At 48.6% G+C, this 23,091-nt stretch overlaps 1 protein-coding gene across 4 annotated transcripts in view; it reads right to left on the bottom strand.

Moving 5' to 3' along the window:
• TBC1D2 (TBC1 domain family member 2) overlaps positions 1–20,479 on the bottom strand; it is a 41,692-nt gene extending 21,213 nt beyond the window's left edge. Inside the window, exons 1-5 of one of the 4 annotated variants that reach the window (XM_061201106.1) lie at positions 19,820–20,479; positions 16,282–16,423; positions 13,779–13,926; positions 8,136–8,269; positions 3,816–4,012 (exon numbers count right to left, since the gene is read on the bottom strand). In XM_061201106.1, coding sequence (XP_061057089.1) covers positions 3,816–4,012; positions 8,136–8,269; positions 13,779–13,926; positions 16,282–16,423; positions 19,820–20,479 — 1,281 coding nt within the window. The remainder of the gene's footprint in view (positions 1–3,815; positions 4,013–8,135; positions 8,270–13,778; positions 13,927–16,281; positions 16,424–19,819) is intronic. The other 3 variants (XM_061201107.1, XM_061201108.1, XM_061201109.1) reach the window with 3 other exon arrangements.
• Positions 20,480–23,091: the final 2,612 nt, after the last annotated feature.

Below are 23,091 nucleotides of genomic sequence, written 5' to 3'. Positions count from 1 at the left end.
TGGGAGTGCCCTGGACATGACGGCCTCTGACCCCTAAGGGGCTCGGTGCCAGCTGGGAACAGGTGAAGGAGCACTGGCTTCGGAGTTACAGAGGCCTCGGTTCCCATTCCAGATCCACTAATGCGGGTGTTTCAGAAAACTGAACCTCAGCTTTCTCGTATGTAAAATGGAGATGACGGTCCTATTCCACCAAGAGTCACTGAAAGGGTGAGAGAGAAATTGTGACAAGTGTGCCTCCCCAAGCACAGGGGCCCTCTCACCCCCCTCCCTCCAAGGCCTGTACCCCTCCCCAGGACCTGTACCCTGAAGTCTCCGGCTGCGGTTCTACGGAAGGGAGAGGCTGCACCTTGCTCTGATCAAGTTTCCTCAGTGAATTATATGCCTTCACCAAGTAATCCTGAGTGAGCTAAGCTGGCCCCTGGCAGGGCCCGGGGGAGGGGTTCACCATTCCTGGCAGCCAACATCCCCACAAACAACAGCCCTCCATCTGTCGGAGCAGACAGCCTTCAGGTTGGGTGCAATGCTGCTGACTCTGAAAGCCTGAGTCACCAGGCCAAGCTGCCATCTGGTGCCGTCTCCCAGAGTCCAAATCTCTTGGGGGGCCAGCGCTGCAGGGGACTGGGATGGATAATGGCTTAATGGGTATTGGAATCACAGGGAGTGCATTCATTTTTTCTGAGGAGCAGTCGCGGTGCTTGTGTCTGATACTGGGCTACACTGCGAGAGCATGGAGGAGACGGCCGGGCTGTGAGGAGTCCTGGACCTGGGGAAGGAGACCAGTGCCCACGTCCTGGCTCTTCCAGCTGTGTGACCTTGGACAAGTCAGCCACCTTCTCTGAGCCCCTTGAACGTGGTGCAGTGAAGAGGGCAGAAGCTCTGGAGGCAGACAGACCAGAGCCTGAACCCTGACTCAGCGCCCAGGAGGTCATGGGCATGCAGAACCTCTCAGAACTTCAGTCTGTCAGGAAAAGGAGAGGATAACTGCTGTAAAGAGGACAGACAGTGTGTGGAAGGCACCAGCCAGCACAGTACTGGGGCCACACTTCATACCAGCAGTTACTTGTGCTCACATCTTCTCCTCACCCACTGGATGGTGAGGTCCCCAAGGGCAGGGATTTGGCCCAGTGTACCTCAGTGCCCTCCATAGCATCCAACAGAGTTTGAGATACAAATTCTTAAAAATCGCTAAAGCTATTGGCAGTGTCTGCCTGGCTGGCTGAGCCAGGATGAGACCCCCAGTTCCCATGTCCTCTTGCAGCCTGAGGCAAAAAGGTGGCACCTTCCCACTGAAGAGACACAGGAGGGTATCTTGTAGACATGGGCCCAGGAAGTCCAGGGGACTGTTTCCCCAGCTGAGGTATTACACATAAAAGGTCTCAGATGGAGAGCTGCTCTCTGACCAGCATTTTTGAGTGCCTGGGGTACCAATGGGCACCCCAAGATTGTGCCAGACTCCTCTGTCTTACCTCTAGGTCAAGAGTCAGTCTCTTTTTCTCCTTCTCCTCACTGGTTTTGGTATTTGGGTTGAACGTGAAACCCCACAGTTGGTCTGGCTGGGGTCCCCCTTCTACATGTGGAATAAAGGTAAGGACGGCCTCCTTCCATCACTGCTATACCCCACAAGCACATCTCCCAGAGTCCCTCGGGGAGGGAGGGGGGTGCTTTTACTCCTTGTAAAGCGGGAAGGAATCAACAAGGAGAGCAGGGAATGCCACAGTCACAGCCAAAATAATCAAAGCCTGCAAGTTTGGGGCAGCTGCTGGGTGCCAGGCACCCAGCCTTATGAATCTGGACACAGGCCTCTTCAGAAAACATGATTGTAAGTCCATATAAAGAGGAGGAGGGAATTCCCTGGAGGTCCAGTGGTTAGAACGCTGCGCTTCTACCGCAGGGGGCGTGGGTTGGATCCCTGGTCAGGGAACTAAGATCCTGTGTGCCGGGGCGGTGCGGCCATCTGGGAGATGGGTCAGAGAGCACACCATCCACTCATTTCGTGAGTCAGAAGCTAAACCCCAAGACTTGATCTCCTCCCCACTATCTGCCCCAGGATAGGGTTGAGGTCTGCTGGAAAGTGAATTAGTAAAAAAGTCCAGATTCTTTAATGTTGGAACAACTTCCTCCTGACATTTTCACTCTGACTGTAGGGGAGTTGTCAACATCCTGGGCAGCCCGTACTAATCTCCAAGAGCTTGCCTCATTTCCTGAAGAACGGAGAGTCCTCCAGAGCTGCACAGCCATGAGGGGCAAAGCGGAATGAAATCTAGGTCTCCCGGGGCCTCTCCACTTCATTTGACGATTCCTAATGCCTTAGAAGGAAAGGCCGAGTCACGGGAGGCTGCCCACATTTCCTAGAAAGGAGGGGAAGAAGCACGGAAACGACAAGCGGTGTTTACATTCTACATTGCTCTTCCTTTCCAGGTCGCGTTTGGGACTGAAGCTGTACTGATACAGGGATCGGGAAGCTGCTACAGCTCAGCTTAATGCCCTCAGCTCTCAGGAGCGGCCAGCAGCCTCACGACAGGAACGCAAAGGTGACGGAGGAAAAGGGTGATGGCTGGGCTGCTAAGTGGCATCAGAGGAGACTTCACATGCTGTAAGGATATATTTGGGTGCTATAAGCCTGCAAGGGCAGGGCTGTGTCTTTTCTCACTGTTTGTTCCCCAGCACCTAGAACACTGCATGCCTGTAACAGGCCCTCAATAAAAGCTTCGTGAATAAACAAATGAATTGAGTACACATGAATGATTGAGCTTCCTCCTTTGAGGACTCTAATCACCAGCTGCTTCATTAAATGTAACCCCTGAGCTGCCAGGAATGAAGCCTCTGCTGGTTCCCGTAATAACTGCTTAGGGGCAAGAAAGGCAAAGAAGGGGCAAAACTAGGTAGGGAGAGCATTTTTCTGGACTGTGTCCTCTAAAAACAGAGCAGAAAGGAAAAGAAGAAATGTACAAAGGGGAGACTATTTAGAAGTAAATAGAGTATACCCCTTACCTCCCCAGGAGCAAGAACAGAAATAAAGCAGACAGAGATTCAGAGTAGCCAAAGCTCAAGCAAAAGAGCTTAGGCCTTCCTCTCAGAGGAAAAGGAGCCTGGGCCCTCAGTGGGGCCCATCACGAGAGTACCACAGGCACCACGCTCAGGATTTTTGGTAACAACTGTGCTGGCTTAATCACTTTTATTGTGCTAAAGAGAGCCTACTGCCCATGCTGCATCCCCCATTGCCTCCCTGCCATGTGACCCTTACTACTTCATGAGGTCACCCCTGGATGTGAACTTGATTTACTCTCTGAGTTGTAGGATTTTTTAGTGATTTTAACGTCTGTGTACGTGTGTGATCTATTACCTACAATGACCATGTAGCTCTTTCTTTCTTAACTGCTATAATTAACTTCTCTCTCTATGAAGCCTAAATCTTCCTCCCTGTCACTGTCTTCTGTTGGGCCTGGCTCAGCCTGGTTTCTCTGTCCTGCACCCAGTTACCAGCTGCCAGGTCAAAGATCCCCCAGTTCCTTCGGTGGCCCCTCCCAGGACCCTGCATGCAGATTACCCTCCTCCAAACACTGTCTTTGGGTGTGGGGTCAGATCATGCACAGTCTCCCAGGAGAGATCCGAGAGACCTGCCCTTGGTGGCCTTCTGTCACCTAGCTCGAGTGACAGTATGTCCCTGACTGATCAACAGCACAGCATTTCCAGCCACCTGCAGTTTGGCAGTTAAGGACCACAGGCTGGCTAATGCATCACATCTAGCTTGTCCAGGGGCTCCAGGCCCAGAGGGGTCCACTGGAGCCTGGGGCCTCTCTGGGGCCAGAACTCACCTTCTGAGCCTTTAGCTCCTTGGTGAGCATCAGAACCTGCTGCTCCAAGGCCAGCACTTTCTCCTGGGCGGTTCGGTTCCGAGTGAGTCCTTCAGTGAAGAGCGGGAAGGTGTTGTTCTGGCGCTTGGGTTTCTGAATGAGATTGGCGGTCAGAGAGGACTTGGGTGTAGGCTTCAGAGAATCTGCTGGATCTTTCCCTGCTCAAGAGGAGGAACACAGAGGTTGTGATCAGCGGTTTCAGTAGTTCTCAAACTTGGGCTTGCTGCAGAAGCATCTGGAAGGCTTGGTAAAATGCAGATTGGGGGGACTTCCCTGGTGGCGCAGTGGTTAAGAATCCACCTGCCAATGCAGGGGACACGGGTTCGAGCCCTGGTCCAGGAAGATCCCACATGCCGCGGAGCAACTAAGCCCGTGCGCCACAACTACTGAGCCTGCGTGCCACAACTACCGAAGCCCACACACCTAGAGCCCATGCTCCGCAACAAGAGAAGCCACCGCAATGAGAAGCCCTCGCACCGCAATGAAGAGTAGCCCCTGTTCGCCGCAACTAGAGAAAGCCTGCGTGCAGCAATGAAGACCCAACACAGCCAAAAATAAAATAAATACATAAATTTATTTAAAAAAATATTTTAAAAAAATGCAGTTTGGGGACTCTACTCCCAGAGCTTTCCATTTAATAGGCCTGGGGCGCAGCTTGAGAATTTGTATTTTTAAATGTTCCTAGGTGATGCTGATACAGCTTGTGCAGGGATCATACTCTGAGAACCACTGGACTATATAAACATTGTTTACACTGTGCCGGGTCATCCAGCCCATCCTCTACTCTCTGTTCCCTACTCTCCAATCTCAACCTGCACGGGTTACCTCCTACTACCCCGCTAGTGTTTGCCAGGTGGCCATCTTCTCAGGCACGGGCCCAGGCAGGATGTATTTTTTCTTATTTCGGGATCTCACCTCCAGGCTCTGGGCAATTTTCAAAGCACACAGATCTGTCCATTGATAGGAGCACAAAATATCTGTACTCTGCATTCTTGCCCCAGTGAGTAATATAAACTCTCATTTGATTCTAATTACAAGCTAAATTAGGAGACATATCTCCCACAGCTGAATGTCTCAAGGCTGTATCCTTTTATTTCCAGTAGAGCCTGGGTCAGCAACCAATGGCCCACAGGCCAAATCGGGCAGCCTGCTTTTGTAAATAAAGTTTTATTGGAATACAGCCATGCCCATTTATTTGTGCATTGTCTGTACTGCTTTCACTCCACAAAGGCAGAGTTGAGTACTTGCAACAGAGACTGTATGGCCCACAAGGCCTCAAATATTTACTATCTGGCCCTTTACAGAAAATGTTTGCTGACTGGTGCTAAATTTTCTTTTTTTTAAAAATAAATTTATTTATTTATTTATTTTTGGCTGCATTGGGTCTTCGTTGCTGCGCATGGGCTTCCTCTAGTTGTGGCGAGTGGTGGCTACTCTTCGTGGTGCACGGGCTTCTCACTGCGGTGGCTTCTCTTGTTGCGGAGCACAGGCTCTAGGCGCGCAGGCTTCAGTAGTTGTGGCATGCAGGCTCAGTAGTTGTGGCTCGCAGGCTCTAGAGCACAGGCTCAGTGGTTGTGGCACACGGGCTTAGTTGCTCCACGGCATGTGGGATCTTCCCGGACCAGGGCTCGAACCCATGTCCCCTGCATTGGCAGGCGGATTCTTAACCACTGCGCCACCAGGGAAGTCCCTAAATTTTATTCTTAAATCCAATGTTAGAGAATCACTCACCCAGCCCGCCTTGTCCTGCCCTACCCTCAGCCTGTGCTTTAGGGCTCTGCCATCAGCCTGCATCAAGGGACATGTAATGGCCTGATTATATGGTCAAGAGACTCTGAGAATTTTGATCACAGGGCACATACACATTATGTCCGTTATGAGGCCCCAACATAAATTCTTCTCAGCTCTCAGGGCCAGCTTTCCTTCTTTCAAGAAAATATGTGTTTATAGTCTTATGGACACTGGAAATAACCTAACCACTTGCCTTTCCCTCTTTGCCTTGGCTGCTGAGAAGCTCAGAGCCACGTTTGCTGCCCACCTTTGGTACACCGCAGGATTTTTTCTTGAGCCTATCTAAATTTTCTAACTCAAATTACTCATTTATCTTCCCCCTGATATACATTGCAGTAAGTCACACCCAGTTCTTTTGGGACTATGATGTTAAAAATAAGGATGTGGTATGAGATCCCAGGGGAGGGGACAGGGCTTGCAGGACAAGCTGAATGACTTAGCAACTTTGTTCTGGGGACCAGGCCAAGGGCCAACCAAATAGTCTTGAGCAGATAAAAAACTGCTCTAGTAGGTGACAGGAACCAGAAACTCCTTGGCCTTGCTGAGTACAAGAACAGAACGGTCTTGTTTCAGGCTTAAAAGAAATCTGGTTGAGCCAGGTACGAAGCAGCCTGCAGAGCTCAGACGAATGCAATGCTTCTTTCCCTTTCTTGCCACGGGATCTAAGAGAGCAAGGAGGCTCCCTGGAGCCCTGCATGCTACTGTCCACCAACCCTGAGGGCAGGCAGGGTAGGATCACTGTGCCCATCTTACAGTTGGGAAAAACAGAGGCCTAAGACAGTGGTTTTCAATCAGTGCCCTAGGATTTCGTGGGATCGCCTCAAGGGCTGGCTGGGAAGGGAAGAGGGTGGGGCGGGAGGGGCTGAGGGGAGCCTAGACTCCCAACCCTGCCTCAACTCTGCTTTTATTTGCTTTGTGTATCAGATTTTGTTTATGGGGACAAGGTTTCATGGCAATAAAGAGGTAGTTTGCAAAGTCACTGACTCAGAAAAGAGGCTTCAGGCAGGAATATGGGGCCAGACTGTTTGGTCTGAATCTTATTCTGTTACTCACTGTGCAGCTGTGAGCGAGTCATTCCTCACATCCGTTCCCAGTTCCCTCAGTTATTAAATGAGGAGAACAGTATTTACCGCTCAGGTTGTTGTAAAGACTAAACAGGTTAATGCACGTAAAGCACTTCGTGCATGTGGATGAAACTTGAAAAGATTCTGCTGAGTAAAAGACGCCAATCACAGAGGACTACATATTGTAGATTCCATTTATATGCAATGTCCAGAACAGGCAAATCTACAGAGGCAGAAAGTAGATTAGTGGTTGCCTAGAGCTGAAGGGAGGTGGAGACTGGGACTGATGGCTGAGGGGTACAGGGTTTCTTCTGGGGGTAATAAAAATGTTTTAAATTTGATTATGGTGATGGTTGCACAACTCTGTGAAGACACTGAAAGCCACTGAATTGTATGTTTCAAAGGAGTGAATTGTATGGTATGTGAATTATAGCAGAATGAAACTGTTACCAAAAAAAAAAAGGCTTAGAGTAGCCCTGGCACAAAGTACCTGCTACATGTAAGTGCTAGTTCTATTATTATTATTGATTAGATACAGTACTGATCTTCTCTTGGGCTGTTCATCGTGATCTGTGGGGCCTCATCAGGCACTGCTCCAAAGTGGTGCTTTTTCTAGAGTAATTTCTACACAGCCCAGGGGTCCTCTCTACCATAAGACCCCTCAGTGCTGCCTTAGCCAGTTTTCTCCCAACTGTTTCTACATAGTTAAAACATGTTTTAAGGGCATTTATGCTAATTTCAAAGATGCCAAACCCCCCCCCCGATGGTATGGGTCACTAATATTTTGTAAAGAAATAAAGTGCCATGTCACAGAGGGGATGAATACCTTGAGGTCATTTGTTCTGCTTCTTCAGGTAGATCTGATTTTAATCATCCCAGAAAAGCATTTTTATATCCTTTCTTTATAAATTAAAAAAAAAAAAGGAAGAAAAGAAAAAGCGACAGATATTTTTCCTTATTACTTCAAGAATCATTGCTTGGTGTTTCAGTTTGGAAGATGAAAAGCGTTCTGGAAATGGATGGTAGTGATGGTTGCACAAGAACGTGAATGTACCTAATGCCACTGAATTATACACTTAAAATTGGTTAAAGTGGTAAATTTTGTTATGTATTTTTACCACAAGTTAAAAAAAAAAAAAGAAAAGGAAAGAAAGAAAGAAAGGAGGGAGGGAGGGAGGGAGGGGGGGAGGAAAGAAAGAAAGAGAAAGAGAGAAAGAAAGAGAGAAAGAAAGAGAGAAAGAAAGAGTGAAAGAAAGAGAGAAAGAAAGAAAGAATGAATCATCACTACCAGACCCATGGAAGCCCAGGAGGAGTGACCTGGAGAGTTCCATCTTTGACACACAAAAGCACGGATGTTTGTTTATGGGGAGGAGAGAGGGCACCCACTTAGTCTCTGAAGGCAGCTCAGACCCAGGCAGAGGCTCACCTGGGGCGCTGAGGTCAGGAGGCGAGGGCTGCTCCTCCCTCTGAGGCTCCTCGCTCAGTGGAGAATCTTCTCCTGGGGGTCTGTGGCCTGTTCCTTGGGTCTGCTTGTTGCCCCGGATGTTGTACATCGTGTTTCTGAAAGGAAAATAGAGGATCATGGGGCTGACAGCCCTGCTATCTTGCCCACTACCCTTCCCGCTGCCACTGCTGGCGCTCAGGCCGCATCTCCACCCCGGTCATGACTTGATCAGTCTGCCTGACTGCAGGCACCCTGCAGGAGGCAACCCATCTGAGCCTCTCCCATCACCCTTACCCTTCTCCTTTTCATTTTTCATCATGCATATCACCTTCCATACGCAGTATTCCTTGTAAACAATACAAGCTTGACTCCTCTGCCTCCAACCCCACTGCTGGAACATAAGCTCCATGAGGGCAGGGACATTTGTCTGCTTTGTTCACTGAAATGGATTTGCCAAACTAACTTTCCCGAAACCTTCACCTGGTCTTATAACTACCTGGCTTAAAAATCACCAGTGGCTCCCTACTTCTGCTGATAAAAGTTCCAAACACCTCCTGGCCTCTTGCTCCCCTTGCTTTCTTTCCCTGCTCAGACCTGTTCTCTCTGTAGCCTTCACTGATCACCTCACAGCCTCCAAGGCGCTTATTGCACTTCATGCATGGGTCACTCTTTGACCAAGTACTTGTCTAGACTGAGTAGTGGTGTCTTTTCTTCAAGAACTGGGCACTAACCTACCTGCATGCCTACTGGCACCTGGCACTGGGTCACATGTGCCCAGAGTACAGACTCAATAGATGTTTGTTTTGCAGGAAGGAACTAGGTAGCACCAAAGGCTGGCCTGGCACCACAGACCACAGAGAAGTTCATGAGTTGGATGAAGAGGCAGTTCAATTGAGTTTATTTTCCCTTTGCAAAGGTATAAAAGTAGACATATTCCAAAACTAATAACAAGGAAGAAAAAATGACTAAAGAGTTCACTAGGTCAGTGTTTTTCAAACTGCAGGATGTGAGCCATTGGTAGACTGTAAAATCAGTTTAGTATCGCGACCAGCATTTTAAAAAAATGGAATGGAAAATATCAGAATGCGCCCCACTTAGAAAGGATTAAAATTTTGTGAATTACATATATGTGTATTGAGCCATATAATAAGATGTATTTCTTACTGGTCAACAGTTTGAAAAACACTGCAGGAGGAGGTCAATTACCTAAAGGGCAGCAATAGTGTGGCCAGAAAACAAAGGGATGAAAAAGTCTGTAGACTTGTGATGGAGTCCTGGCTTTGCTCTATCATCCCTCCATGTGATGTATACGTCTAGCAATATGGTGGACAAAATACTCTGAAAAACCCTTGTTCCACAAGCACCTAGATGCTAGATAAATGCAAAACATATTTCAAAAATATTTAGCTGAATTCTCAGAAAAGGAAGGGAAAATCCCTAGGGACTAAACACAAAAAAGGAGTTGAAACTCAAGTGGGAAGTAAAGAGGAAGATGAATATATAGATTAAATTACTTTTCAGCAAATATTTACCCCTTCCCCTCCACATCCACAGGAGTAGAGTACGTCCCGCTCCTCCTTTTGATTTTGGGCACAGCCATGTGACTTGCTTTGGTCAAAGGGATGTTGGCAGATATAATGTAAATATAGGCTTAAAATGTGCTTGCACGTAGGGCTTGCCCTCTTGAAGAACATGCCTCATAGCTGCTGGTCCATGGAACGTGAGAAATATGTGGAGGAAACCTAGATCTTCCCAACGGCGTGGAGCCAAGACCAGGTGAACCTAGCCTGTATCACGTGAACCCAGATGTGCAGGAAATGAATGTTTATTATTACATGACACTGAATTTTGAAGTGTTTGTTTGCAGCATTATTATTATGAAAGTTGGCTAGGACATGAGTTTGTCCAGGGATCAACTGCTTTTTTTAAATTTGAGATATAATTGACATGTAACATTATATTAGTTTCAAGTGTACAACATATTGATTTAATACATATACTTATTGCAAAAGGATCACCACAGTAAGTCTAGCTAACACCTATCACCACACATAGTTACATTTATTTTTTCTTGTGATCAGAAATAAACTGTTGATACCAGAAACCTAGAGCCTTGGTTGCAAAGGAGGAAAGAAAACAAGGTTTTGGACCCATGCAAAGTATGAAGTTAAAACTGAAATTCTTACATAAAGCTGAGATTCATGAAGGTCCATGCCCTTTGTGAAGTTAGAAAAAGAAGCCTGCTGGCAAAATTAATATAAGGAGAGTCTAGGTGAAGGCTCTGGGTGTTCAAAACATTACCTTTGTGTGGTTTTGGTTATTAGGATAATATTGGCCTTATAGAATGAATTGGGAAATGCTCTTTCCTCTTTTTTTTGGGGGGGTGGTGGTAAAGTTTGTGAAGAGTTGGTATTAATTCTTCTTTAATGTTTGGTAGACTTCACCAGTGAAGTTATCCGGTCCTAGGTTTTTGTGTGTGTGCATGTGTGTGTGCAGGTGGGGTGGGGTGTAATTTTTTGATAACTAATTCAATCTCTTTACTTGCTACAGGTCTATTTAGATTTTCTATTTCTTCTTGAGTCAGTTTCAGTAATTTGTCTTTCTAGGAATTTGTCCATTTCATCTAAGTTATCTAATTTATTAGCGTAGAATTGTTCATGGTATTCCCTTATAAACCTTTTTATTTCTGTAAGGTTGGTAGTAATGTCCCCTCTCTTGTTCCTGACTTCAGTCATTTGAGTCTGCTTTCTTTTCCTGGTCTTTCTAGATAAATGTTTGTCAACTTTGTTAATCTTTTCAAAGAACTATCATTTGATCTTAAGTTTGTTTTTAAAACAAAATGCAGTTTTTTGGTATAGTTGGGTCCCGAATAGGAAAAGAGTGAGATTGTACTTTAATGGAGAGTACAGATGACTGATGGAAGGTAAAATTAATCAATTAAACTTAGAACAGAGAAGAAATTAGAACTCAGCACTCCTAACACCTGACCTTGAATAAGGAGCCCTGACTCCTTGGGCTAGTCATTTCCTCTTCTTAGTTCTTACTTTACCCATCTAAAAATAAAAGGGTGGTGGTCATATTAATATGAATGATGACCATGAGAGGCACTATTTACTGAGTATCACTCTGTGCTGGGTCTTGTGCTGAGCCCCATTACATGGATCTCACACACCATAAGCCACATGATTTGGCAAGGACCCTGGGGCACATCCCTACAGCCAGGGGCACTGGCTGGGTGGGGTGACCATTATTGCTGCCCATACTTCCCCTTGTCCAGGGGCTGCAGCCTCCCCAATATGTCCAGGGCCTCACAAGCAGTCACTCCTGGGGTGTGGGAAGGCATAGAAACCCCAACTTCAGGGCAGCAAAGATCATTCTAAGCCCTAGCACACGTCTCCTCTGAGGATGGGCAGCTCACTAACTACTGTCACAGCCCAGGTGGCCATTACCCAGCCAAACTACTGTGCTTGGAAGAGGCATCTCCATTTCATAAATGTATTGACTTTGCTTGGAGCAGTTCATGGATCATTTTCTGTGTAGGTTTAGCTCTAGGTCTGAAAGGCGTGGTCAGCATGGGAGTAGTGGTCATAAGGACTTGTTCTGGAAGGATAGATAACCGTGAGCAGGACATTTATCCTCTCTGAGCCTGGATTTTCCCATCTGCAATGGGATGAGGAACATATCCACAACAAACAATGACTGGGCCCTTGCATGGGCCAGGTCTATGATAAACCCTAGGAATTCAACTCATCTAATCTTCACCCACATGCATTTAACTCTTTTACTCCTCACAACAGCCCAATGAAGTAAGCACTATCATAACCTCCACTGCACAGTGAGAACTTTGATTTGGAAAGGATAGGTAACCAAAGCCACAGAACGAGCAAATGGTGGGGTTGAGCAATAGACCTGGATGTCTAATCCATGGTCTGAGAACTTAACCATTAGATACCACTTCACAGGTTTGTCCAGATATCTTGTTGAGAGTGTAAGGCACCTAGCACAGTGTCCTTCCTCGAGTATGACCTGGGCTCATGGCAGACCCAAGAGCAAGCACCAAGACCCGCCAGGGAAAGGGGGTGCAGGAGACATAGGGCAACCCTGGTCTTTCCGGGGCTGTCAGCAGCCAGGGCACTTGCAAAACCGTCTCACATTTTCTGTGGGTTATGACATGTAACTGACTGATCCTCGGAAACTTCCTTCCTTTCTTGGTCTCTGCAGGTTCTCGGTTCTGCTTCTGTTGTTGGGTGGCCATCATTAGGCACGAACCTGGCTTAATCTTGGTGAGACCGCCCTGGACACACACTGGCTGGGTGGCTGGGCTTCTCAGGTCCCCTCTCCCCACAGCAGGCTCCCCATGTACCCAGTCCTCTCCAGCTCCTCCCAAGGGAAGATCCCCTGCAGGGCGCCGTCCTTGTCCTCTCACCCTGGGGGGCTCAACCAGGTCCCATACCCCCCAAGTCTCTCTCTCCGGCTCAGATCTCTCTCCTGAGTTCTAGGCCTTTCCATCCAAATGTCTGTGGGGTAGTTCCATCTCTAGCCAGTAGACCCTAAAGGACACTCATCATATTTTCCCTAAAACCTGCTTCTCTCCTGAGAACAGCATCACTCTCCTGCTAGTTACCCAAGCAAATTCAAACACTGAAGCCGACAGAGAGAAATGCTACGCTTGAGTCACACAGAGGCGGGGTCTCTAATCTAAGTCCAGGGAACAATCTATTCTGCTTTCTAAGAGGTCCCAGTTTGTCTGAAGTCCACACAGAAAATAAGCACCCAAACAGGATCAGTGTTAGGTACAGTCTGAATTCCCAAAAGCTTCCATCCCTTCAATTAGAGCAACAATAACAGCAGCAGAGTAATATTTAAGTGCTTACTGATCCCCAAGCACAGTTCTAAAGCAGTTTACATGTATTAACCCATTTATAACCCCCCCCGCCCCACCCCAAACACACACACACTAATCTAGTAAGGCAAATACTGTTGTATTTACATGTACGAATAATTTAAGTGAAGCACAGAGAAATCAAACAACTTGCCAAGGGTGGAACAGCCCATGACTGGTGGAGCCAGGATACAAACGCAGGCAGTTTGGCCCCAAAGCTCAGGCCATAGTGCTATCTTCTTATGAACTATTTAAAACAAAGCCTGCCAGTGGGAAATATAAATTGTATATATCACACATTATTAGATGAAAAAGAAGCTAAGATGTAATCGACGTACAGTAAATTACACATGTGAAAAGTGAATAATCTGATGCATTTGACATATGTAGACATTTGTGAAGCCATCACTCCATTACATTGAATATGATCTCAATTATGCATATATGTATATAGAAAATGTGAGAAAAGTGATGCTAAGAACGCTTGTCTGGGTGAAAGGACTATGGGTAATTTTAAATTTATATCTTTCTAGATGTTTCTAACTTCCTACAAAGAAGGTGTACTACTTTAAAAATCAGAACAAATGTAGTATTTTAAAGTAATGATATAATGAATTGAAAATAAAGCCCCTAACCCCCAACCCAAGTCCACCTCCCTGCAGGGGAGTCACACCAGATCACTGTAAGCTCCAAAGAAGGTGCTGCCTGCAGCCTGGCAGGCCCCTCAGCTCCACTGCACTTACTGTATTTCAGTTCCCAGGTGCTTGAGGGAGATATTCTGAAGGGCCAAGGGCATAGCAGGGACCGGCTGCAAGGCAGCTGCCATGCCCACAAGCCCAGTAGGCGTTTTCACGGGACACAGGAACTCCTCTAGCTCCGCCTCCTCTTGCTCTGGGGAACAAAGAAAAGGAAAATCATCCATGCTGGGGTCGGGTCACTGCACTTAGAAAGACTAGACAGGGTGGAGACTGGAGAGGTGGGGCAGCCGTCTCCAGACAGCTAATCCAGGGCCTGCCAGCTTGCTCAGGGCTCCAGGAATGTCTTTCAGGGGAAGGTTTCGCAGGGGCCCTGGGTCCAGAAGGGTGAAGGCTTGCTGCGGGACGAGAAGGGCTTCAGAGGAGAAGCCTACACTGTGGCTTCCTGTGTCTCCCCGCAGCGTCCTCAGGAGACTGGTGCCTGGTCATTATGGCAACCATGCCCACAGCAGGGGCTGGCCCAGAAGAGGCCCGCTGAGTGTGCTGAACCAAAGCCATTCTTCTGATAACCTGGTTCTTCTGATTTCAGGACACTCAGGAATTCTGTCTTCGGGAGGGTTTCTTGTTGCTTCTAGACTGAGGCGGAGCCGGCAACTGTGTCAGCTCAGGCTGCAGTTTCCCGCACAGCCAGGGCTGTTGGCTCTCCCGCAGATGGGAGTGGAGGGTGAGTAGAAGTGCAGAAGCAAAAGCAAACAAACCCTTCCCCAAAGAAAGTCCTTACAAGCATAAAACACCCAGAAGGCTCTCTGGGAAAATTACAGATGAGTATCATAAACCATAAAAAGGAGCATTTACTATGACAGTTAACAGTGTGCAGGTACACATATAATAACTGTATTATCAGGACAGTTCCCACACATTGAACACTCACTATGTACCCGGCATTCTGCTCAGGGCTTTACATTCCTTTCCTCATTAATGCTAAAATTCAATGTATTCGCTCACACATTCACTCAACAAATATCCAATGTGCCTGGCAGGGTACCAGATACTTGGGACGCAGGTGACAAAGACATGGCCCCCACCCTTGAGGGCTAGGGGGCAGAGACTGACAAGGACGCTGTGATTAGAACACAATGTAACCATCCGCAAAAAGTGTTGAGGGCTCACAGAGAGTCCAGCAGGCAAAGTCCCGGAAGGCTTCCAAGAGGAGGTTGGCAAAAGTGGAGCTTGGCCATAGAGAGTAAGCAGGAATTCGCCAGGCAGAGAAGAGGGGGCAGGGACGCCTCTGGTGCTGCTGAAGTGCACAGCACGAGGCGGGCACTGGGGGAGCAGGCAGAGGTGAGACGAGGAAGGATGAGGCCTGAGCCTGGTGCTAAAAAGCTGGGACTGGGCCTGGGACATGGAGGGCGGCCACGGAAGCGGGGTGGGGCTCAGGCGCTCATTTGAGAAAGCTTGCTCGGGCTGCAGTGAAGAGGTTGGGTCTGAGGTGGCAGGCTGGGACATGGGGACACTGGAGAGGAGACTGCTGTGGTTTTCTAGCTAAGAGTTGAGGCCTGACCCAAGGCAATAGCAGTGAGGGCCTAGATCTGACGTGTAGGCCAGAGGGTAGACATGGCCAGCCCAGGTGACTGGACCGGCTATCTGAGATCCAGGAAGGGGCAACTAGGTAAATGAAGCCCATTTACTGAGGGAAGGAAAAGTGGGGAGAAGGGTAAGGGCAGATGAGCTCAGTCTGTAAAGCATCTGGGTACCAGGGTCTAGGAGGTGCCCGGCCACAGGTCCTGCCCTCGCCCATTGGGCTTCCCTGTCAACTGAGGGTGAGGCGTGTTAGACACACTGCAGCTCGGTGGGTGGTCTGTCTCAACTGTGAAACCTGCTGGTCACAGTGCTGGCTGCAGCATGGGGGTAGGAGGGTATGAGCTCCCGGACTCCTCCATGCTGGGATGTTTTAGGATTTGGGATCATGTGGGCCACCTGGAGGGGGTGAAGCTTCTGCCCACGGCAACACTGGGGATAAGATCACGGATCTACCCAACTCACAGCACAAAAGCATTCATGTAAGAAGCAACAAAAATAACTGCATTTTCTCATTAACCTTCCTCACAGCAACTCTGTGAAAGTTTCATTTCTTGAGATCTTCCCGTAATTGTCATCATCATAATAGTAACTGACATCTACTGAGCTCTGACAATGTGCAGGCATTATTCCAACCCTTTAAGGTGTAAGGATTCATTTAATCCTCATGATAACCCTAAGGAGTAGGTATTCTTTATAAACCTCATTTTACAGGAAAGGAAACTGAAGCTCAGAAAGGTTAAGCAACTTGCCTAAGACTGCACAGGATTAGGATCTGAGCCCAGCCAGCCTGGCCTCAGAGCCCATATTCTTGCCCTTGATGCTATACTGTTGCCCTAGCTCATCCTGAGTCACATCCCTGGCTCTCTGCTTCTTTAGCAGAGGGGTCCTCCCACTCACTCCCAAAAGGAGGGTAAAGGCTTGGTCACCAAGAGCCCTGGGTGTGTGGGCAGGAGGCAAGCCCGTTGGGTACCTAGCTCGAGGCGCAGGGCAGGCCCATTCCCAGCCAGGGCAGCGTCAGGGACGGCGGGAGGTGCAGGCGGGCTGTTGTGGAACTCCCAGCGCTTCATCTGCAGCTGCTGCAGCCAATATAGCATCGCTTGCTTGGTGGCGGCCTGAGAAGCACAAGGGTTAGTTGGCAAGGCCCCGTGCCCGCATGGTGGCACTGGGTGTGGGATGCGGGAAGGTCATGGGAGGCTTGGCAACTCTCTCCTTCCCAGAAAAAAAAAAATTGTCACTGCGGGTGACACCTCTGAAACACCACATGCTTCTTGGCAACAGAAGACAATCGGGCTCTGATCTCCCACTCAGAGGTTCCTTAACCTTTCTGGGCCTCAGTTTTCTCATCTGTCCTACGGTGATGATAACACTCATTTCACAGGGTGGTTATGAGGGTGAAATGAAGTAAGGAAAGTAAAGTGTCCAGCATAGTTCCTGACATGAAGTAGGTGCTCAAAATCTGCTCACTGGATAAAAGAATTTGGAGGTGTTAAGAGAGAGGGAGAGAGCTTTGAAATTCTGACTTGGCTGGGGCCCTAGTAGCATCATTACCTCCCTGTGTGACATCTCAGTGTCCTAGCTGACTTTGTGGAATGGGGAGAATCTCTCCTGTTTTGGGGATGATGTGATTGGGGACTGGAAAGCCATATGCACACAACATTGTGGCACCCTCCAGGCAGCCCACATGAGGTATGGTTGATGCTGGTCATTAGTCTCCCAGCACTGGATGGTCCACATACCTACTCTCACTTCCATTATGTTGCCGGATCCTCCACTGGGGAGGCAGGGCGGGAGTGATCGGCCCCTTCCATAGATGGAGAAACTAAGGCTTTGAGGTCGCCCAGGCAGGTGGTGGCAGAGGGGGTCCCAGAACCCGGGTCTCCCACTTCTAGACCAGAGATTTGTTGTAATTTACAGCCAGGAGATCGTGACTTACATAGAGAAAGCCTAGGATCGGTTGGGCTGCAGAAGCTGGGCAGCTTGCTGGGAGTGGATGGTGAGCCTCACAGAGCTGCCCACAATCAAGGCCATGCGAGAACATCAGCAGGCAACCAGGGCAAGCCCCCTTCTCAAGAGGACCACGGTGAGGTGTGCACAAGGCTAGGGGGCTCCCTGAAAGAGGCCCTCGGCCTGTCATGGAGGTATCAAATCAGATAAAATGATGCCCACCATTCTTCTCTTTCTATATACTTTCCCTGAGAGACCTCAGCCCCTCCCAGGGCTTCACCATGACCTTGTGCTGACAAGCTCCCGCCCATACCCGAACAGCCCATTTTATTAATTCATTGGACAGGTGTATATTGAGCATCTGCTATACGTGTCAGGGACTGTGGAAGGCACTGGTGAGCCCACACACACGGCCCTATCCTCTTGGAACTTAAGAGTCTACTGAGGGGGACATATAACTATATACCCTGCGGTTTCCTCATCCTGGGTTCCCTCCTGTCAGTGACTGCCCCAACCAGGCAGTCAGCCAGTTACACAAGCCACCCCTGACCCCTCCCTCACATCCTTAGCCACCCCCATTTGTCTCCCTCCCCACTGCTACAGCTCTAGCTCGGCCGTCATTCTCTCCTGACCACTTCCTGACGGACTCCCGAACCACAGCCTTGCCTTCTCCTAACTTGTTCTCTACCCAAAAGCCAGATTGACCTTTCTTGACATTCTAATCTCACAGTGCTTCCTTGCTTAAGGCTCTGACAATTTCCCACAGTCCATAAGACAAAATCCAAGCTCCCTGGCCTCACAAATGCCCTGCCCCTGGGCCTCTGCTCTTCCACTCCATCTTGTGGGCCCCTCTATACCCAAGGCTCCTGGGATTTGCCTGGACATTCCAGGCTGTACCATGTTTTCCTATGTTTACTCATGCGGCTCTCTTGGCCTGGAATATCCTTCTCCCTCTGTCTGCTTGTAGAAAACCGATTTTCTCTTTCAAGCGTCAAGGTGTGGTCGCCCCCTTCCCACCCCACCCCCACTCTGGCCCATGAGGGCCTCTCTGGAGAGCCCCACCTACTCAGTGGAACAGACCCTTCCTGTCTCGGCACGTTTCTGGTATAGACTTATCATACTGTCCCTACAGAACATTTTATTGCGCATGCCAGTCTCCCTGTCGGTCTCTCACAAGACCTTAAGTGGTTTGAGCCCCAGGGGGCAGGTCTGATTTTGCGCCACACCCCAGTGCCTAGCACAGTGCCAGGCACACACACGGATCAATGGAATAGTAAAAGGCACGTGTTAGCGACCCTGTAGACAGCATTCAATGTGTGGGAGCAGACACATGACCCATAAGCCATGTAACCCTAAAATGCCTGCCCTCCTGGCCTGGAATTTCTAATTTGCATTATTTTTGCTGATCCCCCCCACCCCCCAGCCTGGTCACTAGCCTGGCCCAGACAGTAAAGTGGAACTAAAGCTGTGGGCTATATCCAGGGGGCTCAAGAGATGCCCAGTTGGCTGGAAGTAGGGGTGGAGGTGTGGGAAGACAGGGTAGGGGGCCAGGGAGGAGGCAGTCTTCTGGCACACTCTCCTCTGATGATTGTGAATTCTAGAACTCTTAGCCCACACCTGTCTTTCCAGTTAAGTTCTAGGGCACTTCCTCTTGACATGACATGAACTTTCTGACCTTGGTTCTATCACTATGTGTGTTCATTCAACAAATATTTATTGAGGACCCACTAGGTGCCAGGTTGTATTCTAGGCACTGAGATTAATTCAGGAACTTGTAGGTGCCTGTGATGTGCCAGGTGCTTACACACCCTGTTATAAATCTCACAAACTATCTAGGTACTAAGAGGTTAACTTGCCCAGAGACACACAGCTAGTAAGTAGCTGATGTAGAATTTGAATCCAAGCCTGTCTGATTTCAAAGCACATGGCCTTTGCACTGCTTCAGGCTTTCTCGGTTAAATATGATAATAAAACAAAACCTACTGATGAGGAAACAGATTTAGACGTGCATCAATGAACAATCTAGGTTGATCAGTGAAACCTAAGTATTTATCTCCCAATCTCTGCCAACGTTTTCTCAGCATTCACTCCCTTTGGCCACAACATCAAGAAAAGTAATTCAGGATCCGGGCCTTGAGAGAGGATGGCAAAGCTCATATCTTGACTATACTTCAGCCCCAAGTAAGAAAGTTAAGGTAACAGCATTGTTAGCCACACCTAAAAGTAAAAGTTTTGACACAGTACTGAGAGGTAGAAAAGCTATGGGATTCCAAGTGTGGGCTACACCACTTTTTAGTTGTGTGACCTCGGACCAGTCACTTCATCTCTTTGTGACTCAGTTTCTTGATCCATAATATGGGTCCATCATCCCGGGCTTTGTTGTGGGAACCCAATGAGGAAGTGGGTGTGAATGTGCTTTGGAAAGTACAAAACCCTGGGCACCCAGGGTTCACTGGGCTGATCAGGGTCGGTGATGATCGTAAGTTTACTGTGACCACCCACCTGCGCCCTGCTGTGCCCTGGGATCTCATCCCAGCTGAAAAGGAAAAAACTGCTCCATTTACCTTCAAGGTAATAATCCGGCTGGGAGTCTTGATTTCGAAAGTCCCCTCCTCGGCGTCCGCCTTGCAGTCAAAGACTGCACTGGAGAGGTCGATACTGTCCAAGGGATTTGCATCCTGCGCGGTCCGCGAATAATACAGGTGGCATTTCCTCTCGTCGTAGAAGAACCAGCGGGATTTCCAGCCCCGGATGGGCCCTTTGCCGCCAAACTTACTTAAATATCCACAGAGTTTCTTGGGGGTCGTCTCCAGGGGCCGGGCGCAGCCTTCCGACTCCTTGGGAGGCAACACGTCGGGGTCCCTGGCCAAGCCGGCAGGCTCTTCGGACCCGGGGACGGGGGAACTAGACTCCGCGGGTTTCTCCTGGGTGCTCTCCATCGCCGAGGGACTGGAAGTCGGCGGCCCAACTCCCGTCAAATCTCGGAAACTCAGGTGACACCTTCCAAGAGGGAAGTTTCCGGACAGGGGCGGAGCCAGTGGTGACCCGCCCCCAGGAGACGACGGAGGGACCCGGCTGGCTGCGGTGTGTGCGCCTCCTTGATGGAAAGCCCAGTAGGGGCTGCTGGCTACGCCCATCCGAACCTCTCTGCAGCCAGGACACGCCCCCTGCCGGCTCCTCCCACTCCGCCTTCTTCCGGCTTTTCCTCCGTGCCTATCCGCCATCTTTACTGGGGGCAGCTTCGGGCGTGAGGCGGTACTCAGGTTGAAGGCGTGGTGACCCTGAGCTAGGTTAACCGGCGAAAGGGAAGCTGGAAGAGACGCCCGTCCCCGACTACGCTGCTCTGGTAACTCGCGTAATGACGTGAATGGGTGGTCTCTTCTCGCGCCTTATGGACCTTCCGCCTTTTTTCCCCAGGTGCCGCTCGGGTCACCGTCGGACGGCGGACCGCGCGGCCATTAGTTGAAAGGGACGCCCGGCTCGGTGACGCTACTTCCGGCGCCGCTCAAAGCGCGCGTGGCTCGTGGGCGCTGCCAGGGGCTTATTATCCGCGGGGCTAATTTAGCACCCCCGTGACTGAGCTCTGACCGCGGCGGCTTCTGCTCCCTCGGTCCCACCTCCCGCTCGCCTCCTTCCCTGGCTGCTCGCGTTATATGGGGTGCCCGGGCCCGGCTGCTGCCCTTCTGGAATCCAGTGCCTGGACGGAGTTGGGCTCAGTAAATTGGGTAAATAAACAAATATGTAGCTAGGCCCTGACAAGCTCGGTCAACTTCATGCCTCATTCTACCTCTTGTCCTTAAGTTTCTCCCCTTCCCTTTTGTCTTAGGCGCATCCCTCTACTTGGGCTGTGGAGCCCATTTCCTTCCATCTCTTTAGGGGCATCACGGTTCTCCTCTAGCCCTTTCTTATCTTCGCTCCCTTTAGCTTCTCCCCCTCTGCAGTCCTTAAAATTCTCATTGTTGGGGGGCAAATTATGCTCAGAGACTGAGATTGTCTTTGCCAGTAATTTATTTAACACCGGTTAACTGCAGGAATTATCATTTATAATAGTATTTCACAAGTCAGTAGCATACAGGATAATAATGTCTTTTAATAAGCTAATAAATAACATCCTCCAAACTGTAACAGGGCCACAAGGCTAAAACTTATGGATGGTTTCTAAGCGAAATGTTTCCTGTCTTGTCCCTCTGTTCCTGGGAACTAAAACTTACATTCTTGTTACTGCGCATTCATTGTTCCTGATGAACGTGGGCGGGCCTTCTTGCCGTTTTTGCTTGTTCCTCTTAACCGTAGCCCCAACACTTTCCTTTAAATACACCTGCTTTCTCCCCAGAAGGCAGGACGTTAGTTTTCAGGACATTAGTCTGCTACCCTTCTCATCTGCTGGCAATCAATAAATTTCTCTTTCCTTTATCCTCAAAACCTTGTCCTTGTTATTCTCATTTGGCGTCAGGACTAGGACCGAATTTTTGGTAACAAAATTGGCTGAGCCAGCCAGGAGGCACGTCGGCGCCCCTGTGGTGTGCATCCCGCTCTCGACCTCCCACCTAACGCTGTCGGAGCAGAGAGGGGTGCCCTGGGTTGGGCTTGGAGCCCTTGCCTGTGGGAGTGCTGCCTCCTGGGGAGAGAGTGAGGGGCTGTCAGCGGCTGGAGCCCCATCTTACTCCCGTCTCTCTCCTTGAAGAGGACGTGGTCTCCTGTAGCTTGAACCTTCTTTGAGGAAGAGTTGCCACACCTTGGCCATTTGGGGAAGTGCCTCCCCCCCCCCCACCTTGATTCCACACTTTTGGGGAAGGTTGTGAATCTTCCAGCCTGTTCGGAGGCATTTGTGGCGCCGTTGGTGTGGAAGTCATGGTTGAGTGGGACCAGGGAACCCAGCGAAGTCGTTCCCTTTTGTTCTCTTTTGAGTTTTGAAAGGTTCCTGTTTGTTTAGTTGGCCTTCGTTTTGATATATTTTGGGTTGGTTCCTTTGTTGTTCTTTAGTCATTTGTCTGCTTTTAAACATGGGAGTGCCGTTTTAATTCCATCTGAAAGTCCCTTGGGAAGAATTCTAGCCGAATGGCCAACTTATAGCTATAAGCCTTTGTCTAAAAGGAAAATGGGAAATGAGAGCTCTTTTCCATCTTGTAGTTGTTCCCTAGGGTGTATTTTACACAACTGGGGGATTTTTAGTATGCTCCTAGTAAGAGAAAGTTAAATGATGAGAATTCATTGAAGGTCTAGATCATTTTTTAATAAGATAAAACACTGGACACAGACTGCTAGACAAGTCTGAGTTTGCCTACTTTTGTCTTCTTATGAGAGAAAAACTAAAGATGTTTGGGTTTATTAGATACACATCTTTTACCACATCGAAGAAAAATTATGCTGTGGAAAAAAATGTATATTTTTAGAGGTTATGGAATATGTTCTTAAGTTTGCCAGTCAGGAAATACTGGTAAGACAAACAGTTCATAATTGCTTGCTTCTTGGTTTTCATTTCAAGGGTTAAAAATTGTAATATATGTGCAATTAAAAACTACTAGAAATAATAAGGGAAACATTTCAGTATGTAAATAAAGTAGGATACATGTTGTCGGTAAGAGAAGGTGAGAAGAATGGAGATATTTTTGTTAAGGAAAAAGAGTAATTTTGACCTGAAGCTAGTTATTTCTAAATGAGGGGGAAAGAGAGGAGGACAAACTTATACGGATATAGGAAGTGATGGAACGGTTGTGGGAAAGGAACCTTGAGAAGAGAGTTTTATGCGTGGTCAAAACTGGCTAAGATTAGATTGAATTTAATTAAGTAGATGAATTTGTTATTAAAAGTGAGCTGGTACAAGGCTGGATTTTGG

The sequence above is a fragment of the Eubalaena glacialis genome, chromosome 9 (genome assembly GCF_028564815.1).
Source record: "Eubalaena glacialis isolate mEubGla1 chromosome 9, mEubGla1.1.hap2.+ XY, whole genome shotgun sequence".
In the NCBI taxonomy this organism is placed as follows: Eukaryota; Metazoa; Chordata; class Mammalia; order Artiodactyla; family Balaenidae; genus Eubalaena; species Eubalaena glacialis.
Note: the sequence above shows the minus strand (reverse complement) of the source record. Positions and strands in the feature narration are given on the sequence as shown.